Source organism: Mytilus galloprovincialis, chromosome 1, assembly GCF_965363235.1.
Source record: "Mytilus galloprovincialis chromosome 1, xbMytGall1.hap1.1, whole genome shotgun sequence".
Taxonomy (NCBI): domain Eukaryota; kingdom Metazoa; phylum Mollusca; class Bivalvia; order Mytilida; family Mytilidae; genus Mytilus; species Mytilus galloprovincialis.
Genome location: NC_134838.1, coordinates 130,672,427 through 130,697,312, shown reverse-complemented (window position 1 = coordinate 130,697,312; position 24,886 = coordinate 130,672,427). Strand labels below are relative to the sequence as shown.

At 32.4% G+C, this 24,886-nt stretch overlaps 3 protein-coding genes across 7 annotated transcripts in view; 2 read left to right on the top strand and 1 right to left on the bottom strand.

Moving 5' to 3' along the window:
• The window catches only part of LOC143059924 (acyl-protein thioesterase 2-like), a 147,947-nt gene that overhangs the window by 77,011 nt on the left and 46,050 nt on the right, over positions 1-24,886 (top strand). The window lies entirely within an intron of this gene.
• Positions 1-24,886, bottom strand: part of LOC143059853 (ribonucleases P/MRP protein subunit POP1-like) — an 88,159-nt gene that overhangs the window by 48,538 nt on the left and 14,735 nt on the right. For 3 of the 4 annotated variants that reach the window (XM_076233427.1, XM_076233430.1, XM_076233444.1), the window contains one exon: positions 5,474-6,067. The exons of the other annotated variant lie outside the window; for it this stretch is intronic. In XM_076233427.1, the coding sequence (XP_076089542.1) occupies positions 5,474-6,067 (594 nt within the window). The remainder of the gene's footprint in view (positions 1-5,473; positions 6,068-24,886) is intronic. 4 annotated transcript variants of the gene reach the window in all.
• LOC143059889 (uncharacterized) lies at positions 7,884-18,586 on the top strand. Its single transcript, XM_076233478.1, has 2 exons — positions 7,884-8,001; positions 16,519-18,586. The coding sequence occupies exon 2, from the start codon at positions 16,522-16,524 to the stop codon at positions 18,202-18,204; it is 1,683 nt and encodes a 560-aa protein (XP_076089593.1). The 5' UTR covers positions 7,884-8,001; positions 16,519-16,521; the 3' UTR covers positions 18,205-18,586.

Below are 24,886 nucleotides of genomic sequence, written 5' to 3'. Positions count from 1 at the left end.
TCTCCTAAACATGCTGTACCATTAAAGTTGTTCCATTTTAAGTCATTGTGCTCATCAGACACATGCTGTATTGGACAACAGCTTATCTCATAATACTAATGGTGAATACATCTATGAGGAACTTGATAGAGAAATTACAGAAAATGACATTTTGAAAGCTATTCATTACCTTAAACGTGATAAAAGTCATGGCGTTGATGGAATTCTTAACGAATATTTTATTGAATACAAGGATGTGTTTATGCCCGTATTACTGTACATTTTTAATGGAATTTTACATTCCGGAATTTTTCCTACTGATTGGGCTAAAGCCATACTTATGCCTATCTTCAAGAAGGGCAGTGTGCTTGATCCTAACAACTACAGAGGGATTAGTTTAGTCAGTAATTTTGGAAAGTTATTTACGTCCTTTCTTAATCAATGTTTAATAGACAGGTCGGAAACGGTATTATAATAACCAGGAAATAGAAGTTGTAGATAAGTTTAGTTATCTTGGTATTTTGTTAAATTTTAATGGTAAATATAATGTGTTACAGCAGAAACTCTCAGAACAGGGTACAAAAACTGTGTTTGCCTTAAGGAGAAATGTAAAAGATATATATTTGAATTTTGTAACTTTACTTTCGCTTTTTGATACTTATATAAACAGTGTACTTTGTTATGGTTGTGAAATTTAGGGTGCTCATAAGGCACCAGCTATAGAAAGGATACATCTTGGCTATTGTAAAAATATTATGAAAGTAAAAAGCTCTACTAGTAATGTCATGGTGTACTATGAGCTAGGTAGAATGCCTTTAGTGCACACCAGAAAATGTTGCATTTTTAAATAATGGTTTAAGTTATTATGTACCACACATTGTATTTTGAAAAACTGTTACTGTTTTTTATATGATGATTTACAAAAATGTCCAAATAATGAGACAAATTGGTTGTATTTATTAATAAACTGCTTCACTGAGCACAGCTGGATACGCTTGCAGAGGTCCAACCCTGAACAGTTTGGGCAAAATGGACACAATATTCAAGCTTGATACAGGTCTCAATTTGGATTGTAATTAAATATTTGACATATTATAGGATTCTGAATAAATGTAGTCAAAGAACTTGAAATTGGTTATATGAATTGAATTTATATTCAATTAAAGATTTCTTGCTGTTGTGCAATACACTGTGCTGTTGCGCAATACTTAGTAAATCTGTTGTCAGACTATAAACAAATAAAGTTTAATAAGTTCTCAATGTCATATTAGAAATTTATGAAAATCAAAAGGGAGCTTACATCAATTGATATAAACAATTCACCAAAGTTTCATGAGAATTGCTGACAGCATTTTTGAGTTATTGTCGGAAAACTGGAAAATCCCCCCTTTTTTAATGAATAAAACCCTGTAACTCGGAAACGTAAAATCTAAAATTTCATCAAATCGAAAGAAAGCTCATGTCAATAGATATAAACAATTCACCACAATTTCTTGCAAGTTGGTGAAAGCATTCTTGAGTTATTGTCCGAAAACTGGAAAATCCCCCTTTTTTTAATGAAAAAAAAACCCCATAACTAGGAAGCGTATAATCTAAAGTTTATAAAAAACGAAAAGGAGCTCACGTCAATAGATATAAACAATTCACCAAAGTTTATGCAAATTGGTTAAAGCGTTTTTGAGTTAATGTCCGACATGTTGACGACAGACGGACAACGGTATACCATAATACGTCCCGTAAACGGGCGTATTGAAATGAGTTGCTTAGTATAGGTTTAGGTGATATTTGGTATAATCAAGGTCTATTTTTAGATATTAAGCTCTCTAGTACTTTTTACTTGATAATTAAACAACGCCTGTTTGATTGTACGAAAGCAAGATTTTGACAGCCAAATGAATAATTTAGTTAAATGTTATGGTTCAAAATTTTTGTTAACAATATTATTTATGTAAACCAATACCTATTAATTATAAGACATGTATTACCAAAATAAGACTTGGTAGTCATGATTAAGCTATAGAATGTGGACGCTATTCTGCAATTCCAAGAAGCAATAGACTATGTAGTTTTTGTAAAAATGACATTGAAGATGAGATGCATTTCATTTTAAAATGTCCTACTTATCAAGGTCTTAGATCTTATTTTATCAAACCATATTATTGGAGAAAACCTTCTATGTATAAATATGTACAATTAATGAGTTCTCATAATCTTAGAGAAATATGTAATTTGGGAAAATTTATATTTCGTGCACAAAAATTAAGATCTAACATGTTGTAATATGTTTCACACATTACCTTCTGCTATCTATGTATACTGTGTGTAGTTTATATGTTGTATGCCTATAGTTGTTATGACTTTGGTAAAAGAAGATTGAACCAGATGCTCCACAGGGCGCAGCTTTATACGACCGCAGAGGTTGAACCCTGAACGGTTGGGGCAAGTATGGACACAACATTCAAGCTGGATTCAGCTCTAAATTTGGATTGTGATTAAATAGTTGACAAAACATAGGTTTCTGACACAGAATGAATGTGGTCTAATGAACTTAAAATAATTTTTTTTGCCTTTGAGCAATTTACTATGCTGTTGAATATTAATCCTCTCAAAAAAATGTTTAAAGAATTTTTTTTTTATTTATGTAATCTGAAATGAGAAAAATTTAACCCCTCCCCCCCCCCCATTTTTTTCACATCCCCCTTTCCCTTTTTCCAAAACTGATCTTAATTCAAATTTCTTATGGAGTTTGCAACAATAACTACTCATTTAAATACATCATAAAATATTAAAATGTAACAAAAGGTGCTTGTTATCACTGAATGGTAAAGATTGTTTTAATTTATCAGTTGGTAGTAAAAGTGAATATACATTGTATATTGTATAAAACAATGATTTAAGTTGATTTAACTACTATTCTGGACAAAGGAAGATAACTCCAATCAATTGAAAATTTCTTGCTATTGCACAATATTGTGCAATTAGATATTTCTTGCTATTGCTGAATACTGTGCAATTCAAAATTTCTTGCTATTGCACAATACTTTATATAATAATTTTGGATCCTGATTTGAACCAACTTGAAAACTGGGCCAATAATAAAAAATCTATGTACATTTTTAGATTCAGCATATCAAAGAACCCCAAGGATTCAATTTTTGTTAAAATCAAACTTAGTTTAATTTTGGACCCTTTGGACTTTAATGTAGACCAATTTGAAAACAGGATTAAAAATTAAGAATCTACATACACAGTTAGATTTGGCATATCAAAGAACCCCAATTATTCAATTTTTGATGAAATCAAACAAAGTTTAATTTTGGACCCCGATTTGGACCAACTTGAAAACTGGGCCAATAATCAAAAATCTAAGTACATTTTTAGATTCAGCATATCAAAGAACCCCAAGGATTCAATTTTTGTTAAAATCAAACTAAGTTTAATTTTGGACCCTTTGGACCTTATGATAGACCAATTTGAAAACGGGACCAAAAATTAAGAATCTACATACACAGTTAGATTAGGCATATCAAAGAACCCCAATTTTTCATTTTTTGATGAAATCAAACAAAGTTCAATTTTGGACCCTTTGGGCCCCTTATTCCTAAACTGTTGGTACCAAAACTCCCAAAATCAAACCCAACCTTCCTTTAGTGGTCATGAACCTTGTGTTTAAATTTCATAGATTTCTATTTACTTATACTAAAGTTATGGTGCGAAAACCAAGAATAATGCTTACTTGGGCCCCTTTTTGGCCCCTTATTCCTAATCTGTTCAGACCTCAACTCCCAAAATCAATCCCAACCTTCCTTTAATGGTCATAAACCTTGTGTCAAAATTTCATAGATTTCTATTTACTTAAACTAAAGTTATAGTGCGAAAACCAAGAAAATGCTTATTTGGGCCCTTTTTGGTCCCTAATTCCTAAAATGTTGGGACCAAAACTCCCAAAATCAATCCCAACCTTCCTTTAGTGGTCATAAACCTTGTGTCAAAATTTCATAGATTTCTATTTACTTAGACTAAAGTTATAGTGCGAAAACCAAGAAAATGCTTATTTGGGCCCTTTTTGGCCCCTAATTCCTAAAATGTTGGGACCATAACTCCCAAAATCAATACCAACCTTCCTTTTGTGGTCATAAACCTTGTGTTAAAATTTCATAGAATTCTATTCACTTTTACTAAAGTTAGAGTGCGAAAACTAAAAGTATTCGGACGACGCCGACGACGCCAACGTGATTGCAATATACGACGAAAAATTTAAAATTTTGTAGTCGTATAAAAATGTATTAAATTTCCACTTTTTTAAAATTCTTCTTTTAAATATAAAACACTTTGCCACTGTGACATTTCATCTTTTTTATTCCTGAGTAGTAAACCAAGGTAAAAAGAACATTTTGTCTTTTATTAAAGAAAAAAATAAGTAATTTGATGACAAAATATTTTCCTAGGAATAAAAAGAGCATGCTGCTTTGGCAGTAAAAAAACTCTAGAATTCAGAAAAACACTTCAGAAAATTGCTTATTATCCAGCCTATCTATCACATGTATCACAAGAAAGGACCCTTAGTATAGGTTGCACTTTGTAAATTACAGCTGTTTCTCAAACCACACCTCCTTTGGGGAGATATATAATTTTCATAGATAATTTGATTTGTTGATGTACTGGTTTCCAGATATGATCTCTATGTTTCATCTCATAGAGACATATCTTGGGACTGTTACTATTTTAAAAACATATTATTGCGGTGAAAGTTTGAATTCTTGAAAGTGAAAGTAGAGGTAGTACAGAATTTAAAAGTATAAACTTTAACAAGTTCGGGGCATATAAATGTTGAAAATATGCGGCACTGAATAAATTAGAAGTGCATATCAACTTTCCATTCTAGGATGATTTCTTAAGAAACAAGGCATAGTTTTAGCTGCATTGCATTGTCTATATTTCCAGAAATGCAACCTATATGTCAGTGGATTTCTATTGGTTTTTGTCAGTCATATTTGTTTTTAATTTATTTTAATTTGAACTTATTGTTTTATCATGAATGAGGTTATTGTTTTTTTCTTTTGAATTGGTTTACATTTTGTCATGTCAGAGCCTTTTATAGCTGGCTATACGATATGGGTTTTAATCATTTTCACAGGCTGTATGTAGACTTCCACTTCATTTAGACTCTGTTGGATAGTGTGAATGTTTCTTACAGGTCTGCATGCTTTGAAGTACAAAAGTTCTAAATTTTCCTATTAGAATTGTAATAAGTCTATAATGAGATGCTCTATGCCCATTATATTTGTCAACATTTTACACACTGCTGATGCTTAGTTAAAAGATACTAATAGAAAGCCTAACCATGTTATAATGATAATTTGTGTGTCATTTGGTCTCTTGTGTAGTGTTGTCTCATTATCAATCATACCTCATCTTCTTTTATATATATATATATATATAATGAGCATAGAGCATGGCATGAGATAATTATTTTTAAATTTGTACATCATACCTTTGATTTTTGTTACTTTAGTTTTTCTATCTGGTCTAGATATTCTAGGGTCCCCTACAGTCACCCCAATCACAGAATAAGGAGTATATTCTCCTGGTGAAGGTGTTTTATCCAAACTTTCAATAAACTCTCCTTGTTGGGTGTAAGCCAGACTTTTTGATGGAATCTGATAGTATTTCTGCCACCATTGCTCACTTGCCTCTTTCTTTAGAATATTTGCAGGTTTAAGAACCTGGTACAAAATCTGATTTGATGATGGACCAATCAGGCGATGACGATTTAAAGTGTCCTTCAATGAGATAACAGTTATCTCCCCTGATGAAAATGTCTGCTGGTGTAATTCAGAAATGTCTGAATCTCTATTTTCAGGTTTAAAACAGATTTTTAACTCTTCCCACAATTCATTGTAACATGATGGATGACACCAAATCCACAACTGTCTACTAATTAGATTAGATTCATCTTGATTGGTCTCTGGTTTCCATAGATATGACACACAGCCAATAGCATGAAAAGGATATTTGTCATATTTGTATACACATGTATGGCCTTCTCTTGTTCCATTTATATTAGATCGAGCTCCAAAAGTGAGACCTTAAAAAGAAAATTGTTATTTAAAAGACAAAGACTTTTTTAAATATACAATGCAAATTTGCAAAATGTGTGAAAAAAGTTTGATAAAATTGCAAGAACTGTTAATTATATATATTTTGTAGGTTACTTATTTTCAGGTATTTTAGTATTGTAGTTGATGTGTTTCTCTCAGTTTTAGTTTGTAACCCGGATTTGTTTTCTCTCAATTGATTCATGACTTTTGAACAGCAGTATACTACTGTAGCCTTTATTTACACTTTAGTACACTTTAGGTGAACCTTTAACATTATTGCTCCACAAACTTAATAATTTCCACAGGCAAAAAAAAATCTAGTGACCTAGTGTCTACAAAAAAAATCTAGTGACCTAGTGTCTACAAAAAAAATCTAGTGACCTAGTGTCTACAAAATAAATCTAGTGACCTAGTGTCTACAAAAAAAAATCTAGTGACCTAGTGTCTACAAAAAAAATCTAGTGACCTAGTGTCTACAAAATAAATCTAGTGACCTAATGTCTACAAAAAAAATCTAGTGACCTAGTGTCTACAAAATAAATCTACTGACCTAGTGTCTACAAAAAAAATCTAGTGACCTAGTGTCTACAAAATAAATCTAGTGACCTAGTGTCTACAAAAAAAATCTAGTGACCTAGTGTCTACAAAAAAAATCTAGTGACCTAGTGTCTACAAAAATAAATCTAGTGACCTAGTGTCTACAAAATAAATCTAGTGACCTAGTGTCTACAAAAAAAATCTAGTGACCTAGTGTCTACAAAAATAAGTCTAGTGACCTAGTGTCTACAAAATAAATCTAGTGACCTAGTGTCTACAAAAAAAATCTAGTGACCTAGTGTCTACAAAAAAAATCTAGTGACCTAGTGTCTACAAAAATAAATCTAGTGACCTAGTGTCTACAAATAAATCTAGTGACCTAGTGTCTACAAAATAAATCTAGTGACTTAGTGTCTACAAAAAATAGCATTTCCTCAATCCATGAAAATATATAATGTAAGGATCATTGACATCTATTTTGGTGAAAATCGGTTCAGTAGTTTCATGGTAGTTCTAATATCTTTGAAACAATGAAAAAATGGCAAAAGAAATACTCAATAATTTCTCAAAGATTCATCCAATGTTTTGGTTGTATTGCCATTTAAGAAGATCTACTATTGCTGATGATTTGTGCAGTTTAAAGTTTCAATCTATCTGATAAAGCTTTTGAGATACTATACAAAAAACTAATATCAGTAAAAAAGGCCTTTTTAAAAAGGGCAATAACTCCTTAGGGAGTCATCCAATAGTTTCTGCAATATTTGAATTTTTGTTGTATTGCTGATCATTCACATTAACAGTTAATATGATTTTTAAGATAACAGATACAAACAGAAATTCATTTAAAATCATTTAAGAAGCCATCTGATAATTTTGGTGAAAATAGGAAGTATTAAAATCTTATATAGATCTTTCCATTTCGAACATTTTTGTCCTTTCAGTATAATTTTCTTTCCAATATGATTTTCACAATAGAAACAATATTTACATTTTACCTTTTATGTTCTATCTATAGCCAATCCCATGGAGGCAATGTTTTTCAGGGACCAGAATAAAATTAAACTGGTATAATAGTTTCAGAGGAGAAGATTTTTAAAAAGATTGTTAATGCATTTAAACCATCAGAAATGATTTTGGATCTAGAACGATTGTTATATAGTCTAAGATAAAATTTAAATCTCTCTAAAATAATCAATTATTAACAACAGGTATCAATTTTACTAATTCGGTCAGGTATATTCTGTGTCATTTAAATATTTAAATAACCTGAATCAGGTATAAACATGTCCCAATTAACTTCCTGGTTGGTCAGCAATTTGAGAAACAGCGCAGAAAATAAATTTCCCTAGTCAACACACAGCTGAAGTTATAACAACATCAAAAGGTACTTATTGTAAAATTACTCTTCTCCTTTTAATTTTAAAATGAAAATCTTAACTATTCTATTCAATACTTTGGTTGGTATTAACTGCAGAGGGGTTCCCTGTGTTAAAGACTCCATAGAGCCTGTACTGCTCATCTAGTATCTGTGCCTAATATCAAGAATAACCCCTTTATCAATATCTCAATAAAATCTTTAAGCATATTTAACTTTGTAACAATTTGCTCTACTTCAGATTGTTTTTATTATTTTTTAGTATTAATGCATGATTCTGTGGTCAAGTAAGCTGGATTACCAAACTATAATTCCATAAAGGAGATAACAAGTGCTATTTTCACAACAGATTAAAAGCAACTGTCCCTTTACATGATTTATTTATGTTTCTTTAATTAATTGCTATTGATAATTTTACCCCCTTCTTCTGTAGCATTTTGATTGGTTGCAGCGTTTTATTTTGGCTCTATAAAAGATATCAAGACTAAGTTCATTCCAATTAGCTTTGTTGTTTTAACATTTTTTTTTTACAAATATTGAGCTATGAATCAGTTACTACATGCAAACTTTGATACAATATTTATTAGTAAAAAGTAAAATAACAATTCTAATGCAACAACGTTTGTAACGTTCATTTTGATTGGATAACGTGACTTTCTTACATGGCATCAATTGACAATTGATGCTATGGGACGTACGCGCAAGCGCAGACGGCATATGACAGATTTTAAATGCATGTTTTAACGTTGTTTTCTGTCAGTTTCATTAGAATGGAGATAACAATATTGTATTTAAAGCTCCGACGGCATCAATTTGGGATTTGATGGTCGCAAATACCCGTTTACTGTCTCCGCTAACGCGTCGCCAGTAAACTTAATTTGCGACCATCAAATCCCCAATTGATGCTGTCGGAGCTTAAAATACAATACAGTTATCTCCTAAAAAAACCGAACTCCAAGGAAAATACCAAATGAAAGTTCCATATCAAATGGCAAAATCAAAAGCTTGAATACATCAAATGAACGGAAAACAACTGTCATATTAAAAAATAACTATATTTAAAGAGAAGTAAAAGATATTGAAGGGCATTCAGAAATCAGAAGTAGAAAACCAAGTGACAAAAAAAAAACATGACCAAAAGACAAAATGCAACATAGAAAACTAAAGACTGGGCAAATCCAACCCCACCTAAAATCGCAGATTATCTATGAATTGTTAACCATACTTTGGGTTTTCGTCAAACTCACATTATAATTCATACAATCCAATTTACAATAAACAAATAGGACAGACAAAAACCAACAACAACAACTGAATCACAGACTCCTGACTTGGGACAGGCACATAATGGATAAAAAAGAAGATGTGGTATGATTGCCAATGAGACAGCTCTACACAAGAGACCAAATGACACAGAAATTAAGAGCTATAGGTCACTGTACAGCCTTCAACAATGAGTAAAGCCCATACCCCATAGTCAGCTATAGAAGGCCCTGAAATAACTAATTTAAAACAAGAAAAACAAGAAAAACTAACGGCCTAATAAATGTACAAACAAGAATGTGTCCAAAGTACACGGATGCCCCACTCGCACTATCATTTTCTATGTTCAGTGGACCATGAAATTGGAGTGAAAAAAATCTAATTTGGCATTTAAATTACGGTTGAAAGATCATATCATAGGGAACATGTGTACTAAGTTTCAAGTTGATTGGACTTCAACTTCATCGAAAACTACCTTGACCAAAAACTTGAAGTGGGACAGACGAACGGACGGACGAACGAACAGACGAAACGACGCAGACCAGAAAACATAATGCCCCTCTACTATCGTAGGTGGGGCATAAAATTGAAAGAAAAAAACAAATATGAAACAACGCAACAAACGACAACCACTGAATTACAGGCTTCTGACTTTGGACAGACACATACATACAGAATGTGGCGGGGTTAAACATGTTAGCGGGATCCCAACCCTCCCCTAACCTGGGAGGGTGTAACAGTACAACATAAGAATGAACAATAAAAATCAGTTGAAAAAGGCTCGACTCATCAGATAGATACAGATAGAAATACATATAACAAAAACATGTGGACGTGACTGGGTACTTGTACATCCCAACAACAAAACAAGAGGCTCTCAAGAGCCTGAATCGCTCACCTGAATTTTTTTGGTTTAATCTCTCATCAATGATTATTTTGGCTTTTCAATTTATTTAAATGTTCTTTGAATCGTCCTATTTTCTTCAAAAGCAAAAAAAAATCATTTTCTCCTATGTTCTATTTTAGCCATAGGAGCTATGTTTCTTGACATACAAGGAAATGAAATATAAAATTTATACTAGATACTCTGAAACTCTGAAACTCATTTAGCCTAAGTTTGGCTGAAATTGATACAGCAGTTTCATAAGAGAAGATTTTTTTAAAGTAAGTCAACATGATGAACAAATTGTGAAAAAAGTCTTTAAAGGGCAATAATTCCTAAAGAGGTCAATTGACAATTTTGGTCAAATTGACTAATTTGAAGATCTTACTTTGCTGATCATATTTGCTGTTTACAGTTTATCTTTATCTATAATAATATTCAAGATAATGACCAAAAACTGCAAAATTTCCTTAAAATTACCAATTAAGTGGCAGCAACCCAACAATTGGATGTTTGATTCATCTGAAAATTTCAGGGCTGATAGATATTGACCTAATGAACATTTTTACTCCTTGTCAGATTTTCTCTTAATGCTTTCGTTTTTGAGATATAAGCCAAAAACTGCATTTGACCCCTATGTTCTATTTTAAGTAATGGCGGCCATGTTTTTTGACGGATCAAAAATCAAAGCACACACTTTGTGCAGGATAATCTAAGGAACAACCATGCTAAGTTTTAACCAAATCCATTCAGTAGTTTCAGAGGAGAAGATTTTTTAAAGTTAGCAAATATGATGAACAAATTGTGAAAAATTGTCATTAAAGGACAATAACCCCTTAAGGGGTCAATTGACAATTTTTGTCAAATTGACTTATTTGTAGATCTTACTTTGCTGATCTTTTTTGCTGTTTACAGTTTATCTTTATCTATAATAATATTCAAGATAATGACCAAAAACTGCAAAATTTCCTTAAAATTACCAATTAAGTGGCAGCAACCCAACAATTGGATGTTTGATTCATCTGAAAATTTCAGGGCTGATAGATCTTGACCTAATGAACATTTTTACTCCATGTCAGATTTGCTCTTAATGCTTTCGTTTTTGAGATATAAGCCAAAAACTGCATTTGACCCCTATGTTCTATTTTAAGTAACAGCAGCCATGTTTTTTGACGGATCAAAAATCAAAGCACACACTTTGTGCAGGATAATCTAAGGAACAACCATGCTAAGTTTTAACCAAATCCATTCAGTAGTTTCAGAGGAGAAGATTTTTTAAAGTTAGCAAATATGATGAACAAATTGTGAAAAATTGTCATTAAAGGACAATAACCCCTTAAGGGGTCAATTGACAATTTTGGTCATATTAACTTATTTGTAGATCTTACTTTGCTGATCTTTTTTGCTGTTTACAGTTTATCTTTATCTATAATAATATTCAAGATAATGACCAAAAACTGCAAAATTTCCTTAAAATTACCAATTAAGTGGCAGCAACCCAACAATGGTTTGTTTGATTCATCTGAAAATTTCAGGGCTGATAGATCTTGACCTAATGAACATTTTTACCCCCATGTCAGATTTGCTCTAAATGCTTTCGTTTTTGACATATAAGCCAAAAACTGCATTTGACCCCTATGTTCTATTTTAAGTAACGGCGGCCATGTTTTTTGACGGATCAAAAATGGAAGCGCACATTTTGTGCAGGATATACTAAGGAACAATCATGTTAAGTTTCATTCAAATCCATTCAGTAGTTTCAGAGAAGATGTTTGAAAAATTGTTAACGACGACGACGACGACGACGACGACGACGACGACGACGACGACGACGACGACGACGGACGCCAAGTGATGAGAAAAGCTCACATGGCCTTTTAGGCCAGGTGAGCTAAAGACACTAAGTACAGATCTGAGAGTACTCACAGTTATTGACAGCTAGTTCAAAGCCATTAACAATTAAAGAACCTTAGTGAGCACGCTCACATACCCCACGTCCCAACATTGTCATTAGAGAAATGAAATAAGTGTTGGAAAAAAAATTGTATAAGAAAAAATATTGAATAATAATTTCCCTTCAATATGCACATCTACATAGTATGCCCTTATTATCTACAAAATTTCATGAAATTCTGTTGTGTGGTTTCAGAGGAGTTAAGATGACAAACTGTTACAGAAGTACATGGAAGCAAATAAGTTCAAAGGGGCGTAACTCCTAGAAGAAAAAAATGAATCGTAATTTCCTGTCGATATGCACAACTAAATAATATGTCCTTTTCATCTAAAATGGTTTTGTGAAATTCTGTTGTGTGGTTTGAGAGGAGTTGCGATGACAAACTGTTGCAGTAGTACATAAATTCCAAGCGAGAGGAGTCAACAGTATAGTGAGGCAAATAAGTTCAAAGGGGCGTAACTCCTAGAAAAAAAATTGAATCGCAATTTCCTGTCGATATGCACAACTACATGACTTACTTGACTTAATCCTCTTCGTTCCTTGTGGAACATAGGGCTGCTACAGTCGCTACATAGTATGTCCTTATTATCTGAAAAGGTTTCGTGAAATTCTGTTGTGTGGTTTGAGAGGAGTTGCAATGACAAACTGTTGCAGTAGTACATTAGAGTAAATAAGTTCAAAGGGGCATAACTCCTAGAAAAAAAAATTGAATCGCAATTTCCCGTCGATATGCACAACTACATAGTATGTCCTTATTATCTGAAAAGGTTTCGTGAAATTCTGTTGTGTGGTTTGAGAGGAGTTGCGATGACAAACTGTTGCAGTAGTACATTACAGTAAATAAGTTCAAAGGGGCGTAACTCCTAGAAAAAAATTGAATCGCAATTTCCCGTCGATATGCACAACTACATAGTATGTCCTTATTATCTGAAAAGGTTTCGTGAAATTCTGTTTTGTGGTTTGAGAGGAGTTACGATGACAAACTGTTGCAGTAGTACATTAAAGTAAATAAGTTCAAAGGGGCGTAACTCCTAGAAAAAAAATTGAATCGCAATTTCCCGTCGATATGCACAACTACATAGTATGTCCTTATTATCTGAAAAGGTTTCTTGAAATTCTATTGTGTGGTTTGAGAGTTGCGATGACAAGAAACAGGACTGACGGACGGACTGACGGGTCAAAACCATTATACCCTCCGCAACCGACTAAATTATCAATCAGTACACATCCAACATTCAATGGATTTAGTGTAAAGACATCATAAACAGTCAGAGAACAACATGACCTTGTGCAATGCCAAGATACAGGAGTGGTCAGATTGTAGATCCATAAAAGTGCATATGTATCATATAACAATAATATTTAGTTTGCTTTTAATTTACTGATAACAAAATCAATATTAATACCAATAAAAACAATATTCAAAGATCTAATGACAGTGTTGAATTGGCAACCTTTTAGAAAAATTTATTTAAAGGATAGATAATTTTTACCAGGATCGTTTCTCAATTTCCAGCATGGTAAACAACATCTGTAAAAATGAGGCAGGTTTAAACCAGGTTTGTGAGTGCTCAACCTTCCCGTAACCTGGGAGAACAGTGAAATACAACACAACATTAATGACACCAACATTGTGACAGCAACATTGCTAATATATGTGGTATGATTGCTAATGAAACAACTCTTTACAAGAGACAGAATGACACAAAAATTAACAACTATATGTCACAGTACGGCCTTCAGTAATAATTAAGCAAAGCCCATAATGCATAGTCAGCTATAAAAGGCCCCTAAATGACAAATGTAAAACAATTCAAATGTGTTAACAATAAATTATATTGTGTCTCTTCCTCAACTTTAGGAAGTTACGAGTTGTTAGATTATTCATTTGTAAAACCTGTTTTAATTAGTTCATCATTCAGGATTTCTTCAACAATTTTTCCAACCTAAAAGGATTTATCAGTGTTATATTTTACTGAAATATCCGTCACAAGGGACTGTACATCCAATGCAAATATACGTCATTACGCAACCAGATTTATCAGTTAAAACCACAATTTATAACTAGAGGCTCTTAAGAGCCTGTGTAGCTCACCTTGGTCTATGTGCATATTAAACAAAGGACACAGATGGATTAATGACAAAATTGTGTTTTGGTGATGTTGATATGTTTGTAGATCTTACTTAACTGAACATTCTTGCTTCTTACAATTATCTCTATTTATAATGAACTTGGCCCATTAGTTACAGAGGAAAATAGTTTGTTAAAATTTACAAAAATTTACAAAATTTATGAAAATTATTAAAAATTGACTATAAAGAACAATAACTCCTAAGGGGGTCAATTGACCATTTTGGTCATGTTGACTTATTTGTTGATCTTACTTTGCTGAACATTATTGCTGTTTACAATTTATCTCTATCTATAATAATATTCAAGATAATAACTAACAAGAATGTGTCCCCAGTACACGGATGCCCCATCCGCACTATCATTTTCTATGTTCAGTGGACCGTGAAAATGGGGTTAAATCTCTAATTTGGAATTAAAATTAGAAAGATCATATCATACAGAACATATGTACTAAGTTTCAAGTTGATTAGACTTCAACTTCATCAAAAACTACCTCGACCAAAAACTTTAACCTGAAGCGGGACAGACGAACGAACGAACGAACGGACGGACGAACGAACAAACGGACAAACGGACGGACGAACGGACGCACAGACCAGAAAACATAATGCCCATAAATGGGGCATAAAAACAGCAAAATTTCCTTAAAAATTACCAATTCAGGGGCAGCAACCCAACAATCGGTTGTCCGATTCATCTGAAAATTTCAGGGCAGATAGATCTTGACTTGCAAAACACTTTAACCTCATGTCTGAATGCTCTTAATGCTTTAGTTTCAGAGTTATAAGCCAAAATCTACATTTTACCCCTATGTTCTATTTTTAGCGGCCATCTTGGTTGGTTGGCTGGGTCACGCCACACATTTTTTAAACTAGATACCCCAATGATGATTGTGGCCAAGTTTGGTTAAATTTGGCCCAGTAGTTTCAGATGAGAAGATTTTTGTAAAAGTTAACGATGACGGACGCCAAGTGATGAGAAAATCTCACTCTGCCCTTCGGGCCAGGTGATCTAAAAACTGTGTATATATCTGTCAGCGGAAGATAAAAGTTGAGAATATGTTTATGCAAAATAACTGGTTCATATCTAAATTAACTTGCTTTATACACAAAATTACTCTAAAATTTAGGGTGAGATATCCAATTTCAAACAAGAATCTACCGGTTCAGCCAAACTTTCCTTTATATCAAATCTTTGTATCTACAAAAGCCTTAGTAAAGGTTTTTAATTAATTTGTGGTAACAAAATTCCTTATTTAATAATTTACCAGTTACACGTAAATTTTGTTCACTGATATCTAAAATGTGACTACAGACATTGGCAGAGCAACAAGTTATAAAATATACATATCATAAGAAGAGACCAAAAGAACATGCATTACCTTCTAAAAAGGGGAAGTTAACTATTGATGAAAAATAAGCTCTTTTGTTGTAAATTCTTGTACACAGATTCTAGTGAGAAACTGAAATATTTCAATCTAGAAAGGGACAATTATTGCTGTATGTATAAGATTTATGTAAAGTTATCTTGGGTATATTTCTGCAGTAAAATTACCGGTATAAAATTCCTGTTATTTTAAGCAAAATATCATTATTGTTAAACCATGAATCATCAAGGTGACCACAGTAAGTGATTTTAAAATTATCAATTAAATGTAATTAAAAATGGATCTTGACCAAGATTGGCCAAAAACTCTGATTCATAAATATACAGAAATAGTCTGCTATTATAATTAAATGGTTTCATTTGGTGCCCATAGGAATACCTAAAACCTGTTGATATCCTTTAATGCCAAAACGTACATAGATATTGTCCAGGAGAAAATTTACAGCTATAATCATCTCATTACAGTTTCAGTAAGTGTAACCAGCTTACTTTTCCTTTTCTTCTTTTTCCTTACAGTAGAATGCTTTACGAGTTGAAGCAAATATATTTGAAATCAAAATTTTCATTAAGCTTGTCAGAGGTCGTCTTCAGATATATAGTAAGATTGAAATTTAGTATATACAGTTTAGTATGACGTCCATTATCACTGAACTATTACATGTATACATTTTTGTTTAGGGGCCACCTGAAGCACGCCTCCAGGTGAGGGATTTTCTCACTGCATTGAAGACCCATTGGTGGCCTTTGGCTGTTATCTGCTCTTTGGTCAGGTTGTTGTCTCTTTGACATATTTCCCATTTCCATTCTCAATTTTATAATACATTTGTCTATTGTTGTAGCTAGTATGTTGAACAATTTGGACCTTGACAAATAGGTTAAATAACTTTACATCTTGTTTATATTCAGGTCATGGCATCTAGCAAGCCTATACAGTGTGGACCTTGTCAAGAAGGAAAAGTAAACACTAAAGCTGACATCTGGTGTTACAACTGTGAAGAAGGATTATGTTCAACATGTTCCAGTCATCACAAAAGATTCAAAGGAACACGTGATCATAAAACTGTTGATATCAAAAGTTATAAACCCTCCATCAGAGCCATCAAAACAGAATGTGACAAACATGGTCAACAACTCAACTTGTACTGTCCTAGTCATTTAATACCTTGCTGTGATGAATGTATTTCCACAAGTCATTCAAAGTGTACAGGAATAAAAAGTTTAGCAAGTGTGGTGGAGAAAACTAAAATTGAAAAGTCCACACAATCTGTACAAAAACAAATTGACTCTATAAAGCATTTCCTAGATAAATTGATTAACAACAAATCAAAAAACATTAAAAGGTGTGAAAAAGAAAATGATAACATAAAAGAATTAATTTTTAAAATTCGCAAGGACATAAATGAACATTTAACCCACCTAGAGAAGAAATTATGCAATGAGGCAGATACTATCTGGAATCAGGAAAAATCAAAAGCAAAAGATTTAATAACTGAAATTGAAGGAAAACAGAAAAACTTCAAGGAAATGCAAGACCACTTACATACAGTCATACCACACACTTCAAAACTCCAATCATTTCTAGGAGTACATCAGATTGAACAACAAGTACACCAATGTCAAAGATATGTTGATGATCTGGAAAAAGATGACAGGGCAAAAGAATTTAGCATCAAATTGATGCAAAATAATGAAATAGAAAAGATACTGAGCAAGTTAGGATCATTAGAATCCCTAGGAGAAGTGATTGTTGATAAAACAGAAACAGCCTTGAATAGAGAAACGAGTGTAAAGAAGAAGGCACAAGTACAGTCAAGAGTACAATCCAACATAACGAACATGACAATGAATATTGAGACAAAGATAAAGATCACCATAAAGAAGGATGATATTAGTGACATGATTTGTCTGATGGATGGAAGAGTTATAGTAGTGGAAATGGAAGGTAAGGTTAACCTACTTACTTCTGATGGCAAACTACAGAAACAATTACCTATACCTGGTGAAGCCTTCAGTGTTACACAGATCAATCAGAACACTATAGCCGTAACTTATCCTCATGAGACAGCCATTAAGATCTTCAATATGGAGAATGACACAGTTACCAAAGTTATCACATTAAACAAACAATGCTATGGAATATCATTCTACAATAATTCTCTGGCTGTAGGTTTGATTGATGATGAAATCCGTATTATAGAATTGGAAGGAAATACACTGAAGTCAATACAAGTTCAGAGTGGATCATACCTGGAGGACCTTGTTTACTGTAATGACAGAGTAATCTATAGTGACTGTAATGGTAAAGCAGTATACTGTTATGATGAATCAAGTAAACAGATCTGGAAATATACACAGGATTTATCAGAACCAAGTGGACTTTGTACAGATACTTATGGTAACATTATTGTAGCAGACTATCTATTTCATAGAATAATAGTAATATCAAAAGATGGACAGAATAGTAAAGTACTGATAAGTGAAGAGGATGGACTGGAGAATCCTGTGTGTATTTGTTTTAAACATAATGAGTCATCGGGTTATATTTGTGATGTCAATGGCACATACTTGACAAAATTCAATTTATCTTCTTAATAAGATATGCACAGCAATCAGTAATTTTGGACCATCCAGTAAAATCAACTTATAGTTTAAATTAAAATTAAAATAAATTTTTAGTAAAAGTAGAATTTTTTTTAACAAGGTATTATACCATTTACTTTTGTTCCATTATGATGACATATAACATATAAAGAACTTGAGTATTTGAACTAATCTTAACATTTAATTACCATCTACTGAAATATCTTGCAAAGTCCTGTGACTAAACCTATTTATGATTTATAAGTACAGTACAGGAGATAATGTGATGTAAGTTTGTGATATAAATATGCAATGAACAATGACTTTTTACAGACTATAGTATATTGTACTATTCTTTATTTTATGAACTTTTATGATACACATTTATGCATTGTACTATGACTTTTATATATTCCACTACTCTTCATTTGATGTAATTTTATGATATACATTTATGTATTGTACTGTATCAAAATAACATATGATAAGATTGTCGCGCAATGAAACAACTATCAAATAGTCTAAGAGACAAAATGAGGTAGATGTAAGCAACTATAGGCAACCATACGACCTTGAACAATAAGCAAATAAAAGTTCAAGACATGACAAAATATAAAATGATCTAAACAGAAAACTAATGTAATAGAAAAATGACCTGATGTGTCTTTGTATATTTTTAATCTTTACCTGCGAAGTTCAGTATTTTTGTTATTTTACTTTTTACCCTTAAGCATAGCTATGATTCCATGTCAAGGTTTCACTTTAGTTTTGTTCCCTTTTGTTTCATTTGATCTTTAAAATTTCTGATTTTCAAATATATTTGCCTTAATGAGCGTCACTGAAGAAACTTTTGTCTAAATGTGCATTTAGTGCAGTAAAATGAATGTTATTATGCATTGAACTGTTATGTACTGTACTATTTAAAAATAATGATGTGATATGCTTGTCAACGAGAAAACATTCCATCAGAGACCAAAGAATGTTGATTTTAACAATAATCACTATTTTATGAAATTTTCCTTCGATCTTACTGACTAATAACTATAGGTCACTATATATTAATTGATGTGAAAAACAGAGGCAGATTTAGGGGGGGGAGAGGCAGGGGGGCCAGGCCCCCCTTTTTGGGAAAAAATTAGGTTGCTTATATAGTGAATCACTGAAGCAAGACTGGAGCGGGCCCCCTCTTAGGTCAGTCAGTGGGCCCCCACTTATGAAAATTTCTGGATCCGCCACTGAAAACTATAAACCAACATGAAAATACAGCAAACAGAAACCAACTAAAAAACACTGAAAAACAAGTTCCAAACTTTGGACAGGCACATGCACATAAACAACCAAATGGTCAAAATAATTCCCAAAGGACAAGGTATGATAAGGGGCATTTTTGGCCCCCTCTTCAAATGACTTCATATTCAATCCATCACTAGTCTATGCATAGTGACTTAAAAAAATGTTGAACATTTTGTGTTTATGTGAATATTTGGTTGCCTAGCAACGGGTTTTATAAAACGAACTATAATATCAATCTTTATTGCAATTGCCAAAGGAAAAGACTTCGGAATCTATTAAAATGAATGGTGATGTGTTACCAAACACTTGAATATTTACTATTGTTGGGTCTATCATTTTAAAAAGTTCTTAATAGTAACCTAGCAACCACAATGTTGCCTAGTGACCACACAAAAGTACTTTCGTTATCCAATGCTATCTATACAAAAAAAATGAAAAATTCAAATGTTTTTATACAACTCATATTAAGTCGACTCCTATATTGATATATTTAGTAACAATGTTTGCATGAAAAAACAATTTGATTTTGTATCTGTATAATCCGTCAAATCAACCAGTTTTCCTTAGCAACGCATAGTTAGTTTTAAGTAAACAGTTGAAGAACATTTAAAAAGATGTTTAGTGTCACTGAGGGTAACTGTTAAGCTTGAAACGTAGAGCTAAATGATATTTATGAGTACCTTTAGTGCAGATGTGCAATTCTAATATAATTCTTAATTCAGTGTTTCCATGGTTACACAGGAACGTATCCATGATATAATATCTTGCTTAGCAACCATCGCAAATCAGATAAAATAATTCTTATGCAAATCTAAGTATGTATTTTCATATAAAAGAGAGACAGCAGATACATATTTTTTTAGTTTTGCATACTGTATAATAATCTAGGATTCTTTGCTGCTAACAACAACCTTATGACATGTACCCCCCCCCCACCCCCACCCCCACCCCCCCCCCCCCCCCCATCCCTCTATTGTTATTTTCAAAACAAAATCAATTGTGCATGATCTGATGAATAGACAATGTTATTTATGACTATATGGTTTCAATTAATTTCCGTATTTTTTTCTTCGCCCAAAGATTAAATAATTTAACTTAAATAAATGGAGAATGTGTCCATGACTCAGTTGATTCCCCCGCTAACATATAAAGTTATACAGAGACATATCTCAAGAATTTTAAAAGTGACGCTAATAATATTGAACTTAAATAATGTGGCAATAATCATTATATATGCATTTCATAACATTGAATTGAGACAAACTCAAGATAGAGATCGGAAGAAAAAAATCAGCATTTTTTTTTCATTTGTAAAGGAGCATAACCCTAGAATAGGAAAAAGAAATCACAAAAATTCATACTGGGTCTGTGTTTTGTGGTAATAAGCATTGTTTATAAGTTTCATAACATTTGGTTGAAGCAAACTAAAGTTAGAGAATGGAAACGAACAATTCAGCAAGTTTGCTTTTAGTACAGGGGCATAACTCTTGAACTGGAAAAGTGGCGCCATCAACATTCAAACTCTACCTGTGTTTTGTGGTAATGAACAGTGTGTATAAGTTTTATATCATTTGGTAGAGACAAACTAAAGTTGGAAAACGGAAACGAAAAATTCAGCATTTTTTCCTTTTGTTAAAGAGCATAACTCAGTAAACTCTAGTATCAAGTGACGCCAGCAAAATCAAACTTGACCTGTGTTTTGTGGTGATAAGCATTGTGTATAAGTTTCTTAACATTTGGTTGAAGCAAACTAAAATTAGAGATCGGAAACCAATTTTGAAACGTACAGACGGACGGACCTATGTATGTATGTATGTATAGACGGAGAAGGGAACAACGTAATGCTCGCTCCGGTACGGAGAGGACGTCTGCATGCTCTTTACTACATACGTGGAGCATAAAAAAATAGTTGAGAATTATAAGAGTAGGAATTATTGATGTGTAAACTTGGCTGCTGACTTTCAAAATTTACATAAACGTCCAATTTTTTCAACCTTTTAGTTGTAAAATAAATTTTATGCAGTAAAAAGTAGTACCATTCATATTATTATTTAGAACATTGAGTAAATTGGTGCATACTGTACACTGTGATTGTTAAATTGATCTACATATTGATATTTTTCCACTGGGGCCAAGAGGATAGGGACGATGACTTTGGGTTCTTTTACAGTTTTATTTTCAATCTAAGACAAAAGATGAATATATCATGAAAAAGTTATAATAATAACATATATATCTTTGGGCAATCCGGAAAATGATAGGAGTCTAGTGGTTTTAGTCATTTTGTTCAATGCATTTATTATAAATAAGAAGATGTGGTATGGTTGACAATGGGACACCTCTTTACTCAAAAGACCAAAATGACACAGAAATTAACAACCGTACGGCTTTCAACATGAGCAAAGCCCATACTGCATTGTCAGTTATAAAAGGCCCCGAAATAACAATGTCGAATGATTCAAACGAGATAACCAACGGCCTAATCTATGCAGACAAAAATTAACCAAAAACAAATATGTAACACATAAGCAAACGATAACCACTAAATTATAGGAGTCGGTTTCACAAAAAAAAACTTACGACTAAGAATGATCGTAAGTATACTGAATTGTTCATGACTCCCAATCAATCTTAATCGTAAGTTTTTTTTTGTGAAACTGGCTCCATGCTCCTGACTTGGGACAGGCACATACATAGAGAATGCGGCAGGTTTAACATGTTAGCGGGATCTGAAACCTCACCCTAACCTTGGACAGTGGTGTAACAGTAAAACATAAGAACGAACTATAAAAAAAGGCTAAGATCAATAAAAATACAAATATTACAAATAATTGGACGTGGCCGAGTACTTGTACTTTCCAAAAACAAAAAGACACTGAATCTTTTTGTTCCTCGTTATCTTAAAGGTGCTTCTCTTGAGTAAGGAAATGTATTTTTCTACATCCCTTGAAAAGATACACAAAATACAAGTTTAATATACATTGTCTAAAATTGGAATGGACTGGATAGGGGATGTGTCAAAAAGTGAATTTATTTCTTTTACAAAAATTAGTTGTTATCCTTTTATCGATTAACAAGTCGCACACATAGCAGCTTCTCCTTTTATTTTATATTAGAGAAAAGATTCCAAAAAAGAAAATGTAAAACAGAAATAAAATAAAATAGTCACAGAAAAGATAGTATTATATTTTTTTAACTGAAACTTTTATCATTTTATAATGTCAGCTTTTAGCAAGTAACAGCTGATGAGCTTATATACGAGAGTAGACGCATGGATTTTCGTTTTAAAAAATTAAGCATGCATCTGTAATGTATCTTCGGATTTTGAAAGTCGAATTTTGTTGAGATTATTATATAGTATCATATTTGACTTTGTATTTTTTTAAAGGTTTACAATATTTGCATACACTTAATTAAAGTTTCAAAATTATATCTAAACCTTGCAGTATTTCTTTTTAATACATGTTATATATTTAAAATATTTATAATAAATTTAATGAGTTAAGATTTTTGTTTCTTTAAAATTATTTTTAAACAAATAATTCAAATAATTTCCTGTATTATCCATTGACAGGGGAGATAATCTTGGTTCTAATTTTGTTTCCAGGTGAAATCGATTTAAATTTCCAGTTGCCATTTACGTACTATGTACACGGATAAAAAGGGTTATAATTTGGTAGGGTCTTTATTCATTTAGTGTTGTTGAATGTACAGTTTGCTGGTTGTTCTTTGACAACACTGCCACTGACATTTTTAGAAAATGATGCAAAATCACATGTCCCTTTTCTTTGCCCAACTTTAAAAAAAAACCCGTAAACATGATAAAGAACGAAAAAGCTTTTTTTTCCTTCCCAGCATCGAAGTTTTGTAACTCAATCAAGATCGCCTGAGTTAAAATAAGATACTCGAGCAGATTCGGAAATGCAAGTTCGTTCCGGTCCTTGGTTCACATATTATCGACGTTTCCGTAAAAACTAGGAATTTTCAGTGTAGAATTATTGAATTTTGAACATGAGCGGACGCGAGTACCACGAATATATTTAAAACAGTGAATTGTTTCCTTACAACAAACAACACATTGAAATATCTTCGTGGTACTCGCGTCCGCTCATAGTTTAAAATTGCTCAAACGGACGGAAAAACTTCGGATTTTCATAAAATTTACGTTTTTCATGAGAAAGAGAGAGGTATTTAATATTTTTTTCACTCGGAAAAAGAAAAGTTATATTGATTTTTTGTTAGATGAGACATTATTCTCTTTAGAAATAGCCATGTTTCTTGGATATTTTGCATTCTAATTTCAACGAAAATGGGGGGCCAGATGTAATAGCTTATCGTACCTTGTCCTTTAAAATTCCTGATAATAAATTCCTGATAATTTCTATGTTGCCTAATCTACATACGACAACTCTTAATTCCCTAGAAAAAAAATCTTAAGGACTTGAGTCAGTGGTAATTTTTTTTCACTGTTTACTATTTGTAAATACTCTTAATTAGTTTTCACATTTTCCATAAATCAATCCATACAAACAATTTTGATATTTTATTCAATTTTGTTTTCTTCCGCTAGTTAGATACAAATATTACTGTGACTTGACTGTAAGTGTTGCTCTCCACCTATTGCAGTAAATTCAAAATTCTGACAAAATTTCAATTTGTTTTTATCAAACCAAACTGTTCATCTGGTCAGAAATTTTAACAAACTGCTGTACACAGTCAGGTAATGAAAGTGCACGGTGATGAAATAAAGCTTACTTAATATAATCCAATTAGACTTTAATTCCACTTCATTGATATTATGAATTTTTTTTTAAGAATTTCTATACTTACAGTCAAGTCACAGTAGTAGACATTTAATATCTCCTGTTCGATTTTTCTAAAGTGATTTTTTCAGGCTTTTGTACATATTATGTAGTTTTCACCTATTGCCATTTATAAAATGTATGTATGTATATGTGTTTGATACTTTTCAATAAATACTAAGTTAATTTTGTTATTTGAATTTCTATAAGAAGATGAACTTTAAACAAAAGGAGATGTTAGTTTAGCATCAGCAATCTATCAAGTTGTCAACACCATATGAATAACACATAGCCAAGAGGGTGATAGAGCATATTGTTACCCCAAGGCCGAGAGGGTGATAGGGCATATTGTTACCCCAAGGCCAAGAGGGTGATAGAGCAGATTGTTACCCCAAGAAACATTGTTAATCAAGGCCAAGCCAAGGTTGACCATGTTTTATCAAGGGGTACCAATTTTCTCTATCACCCTCTCAGCTATTTGTTATTTAATTTATTATACTGAATGTTCTATAATTATTGTCTTTTATAAATTTTAATCGAAAATACTTAACTATGACGTCATAACTGTTAAACATATAAGTTATTAGAAAAACAACAAC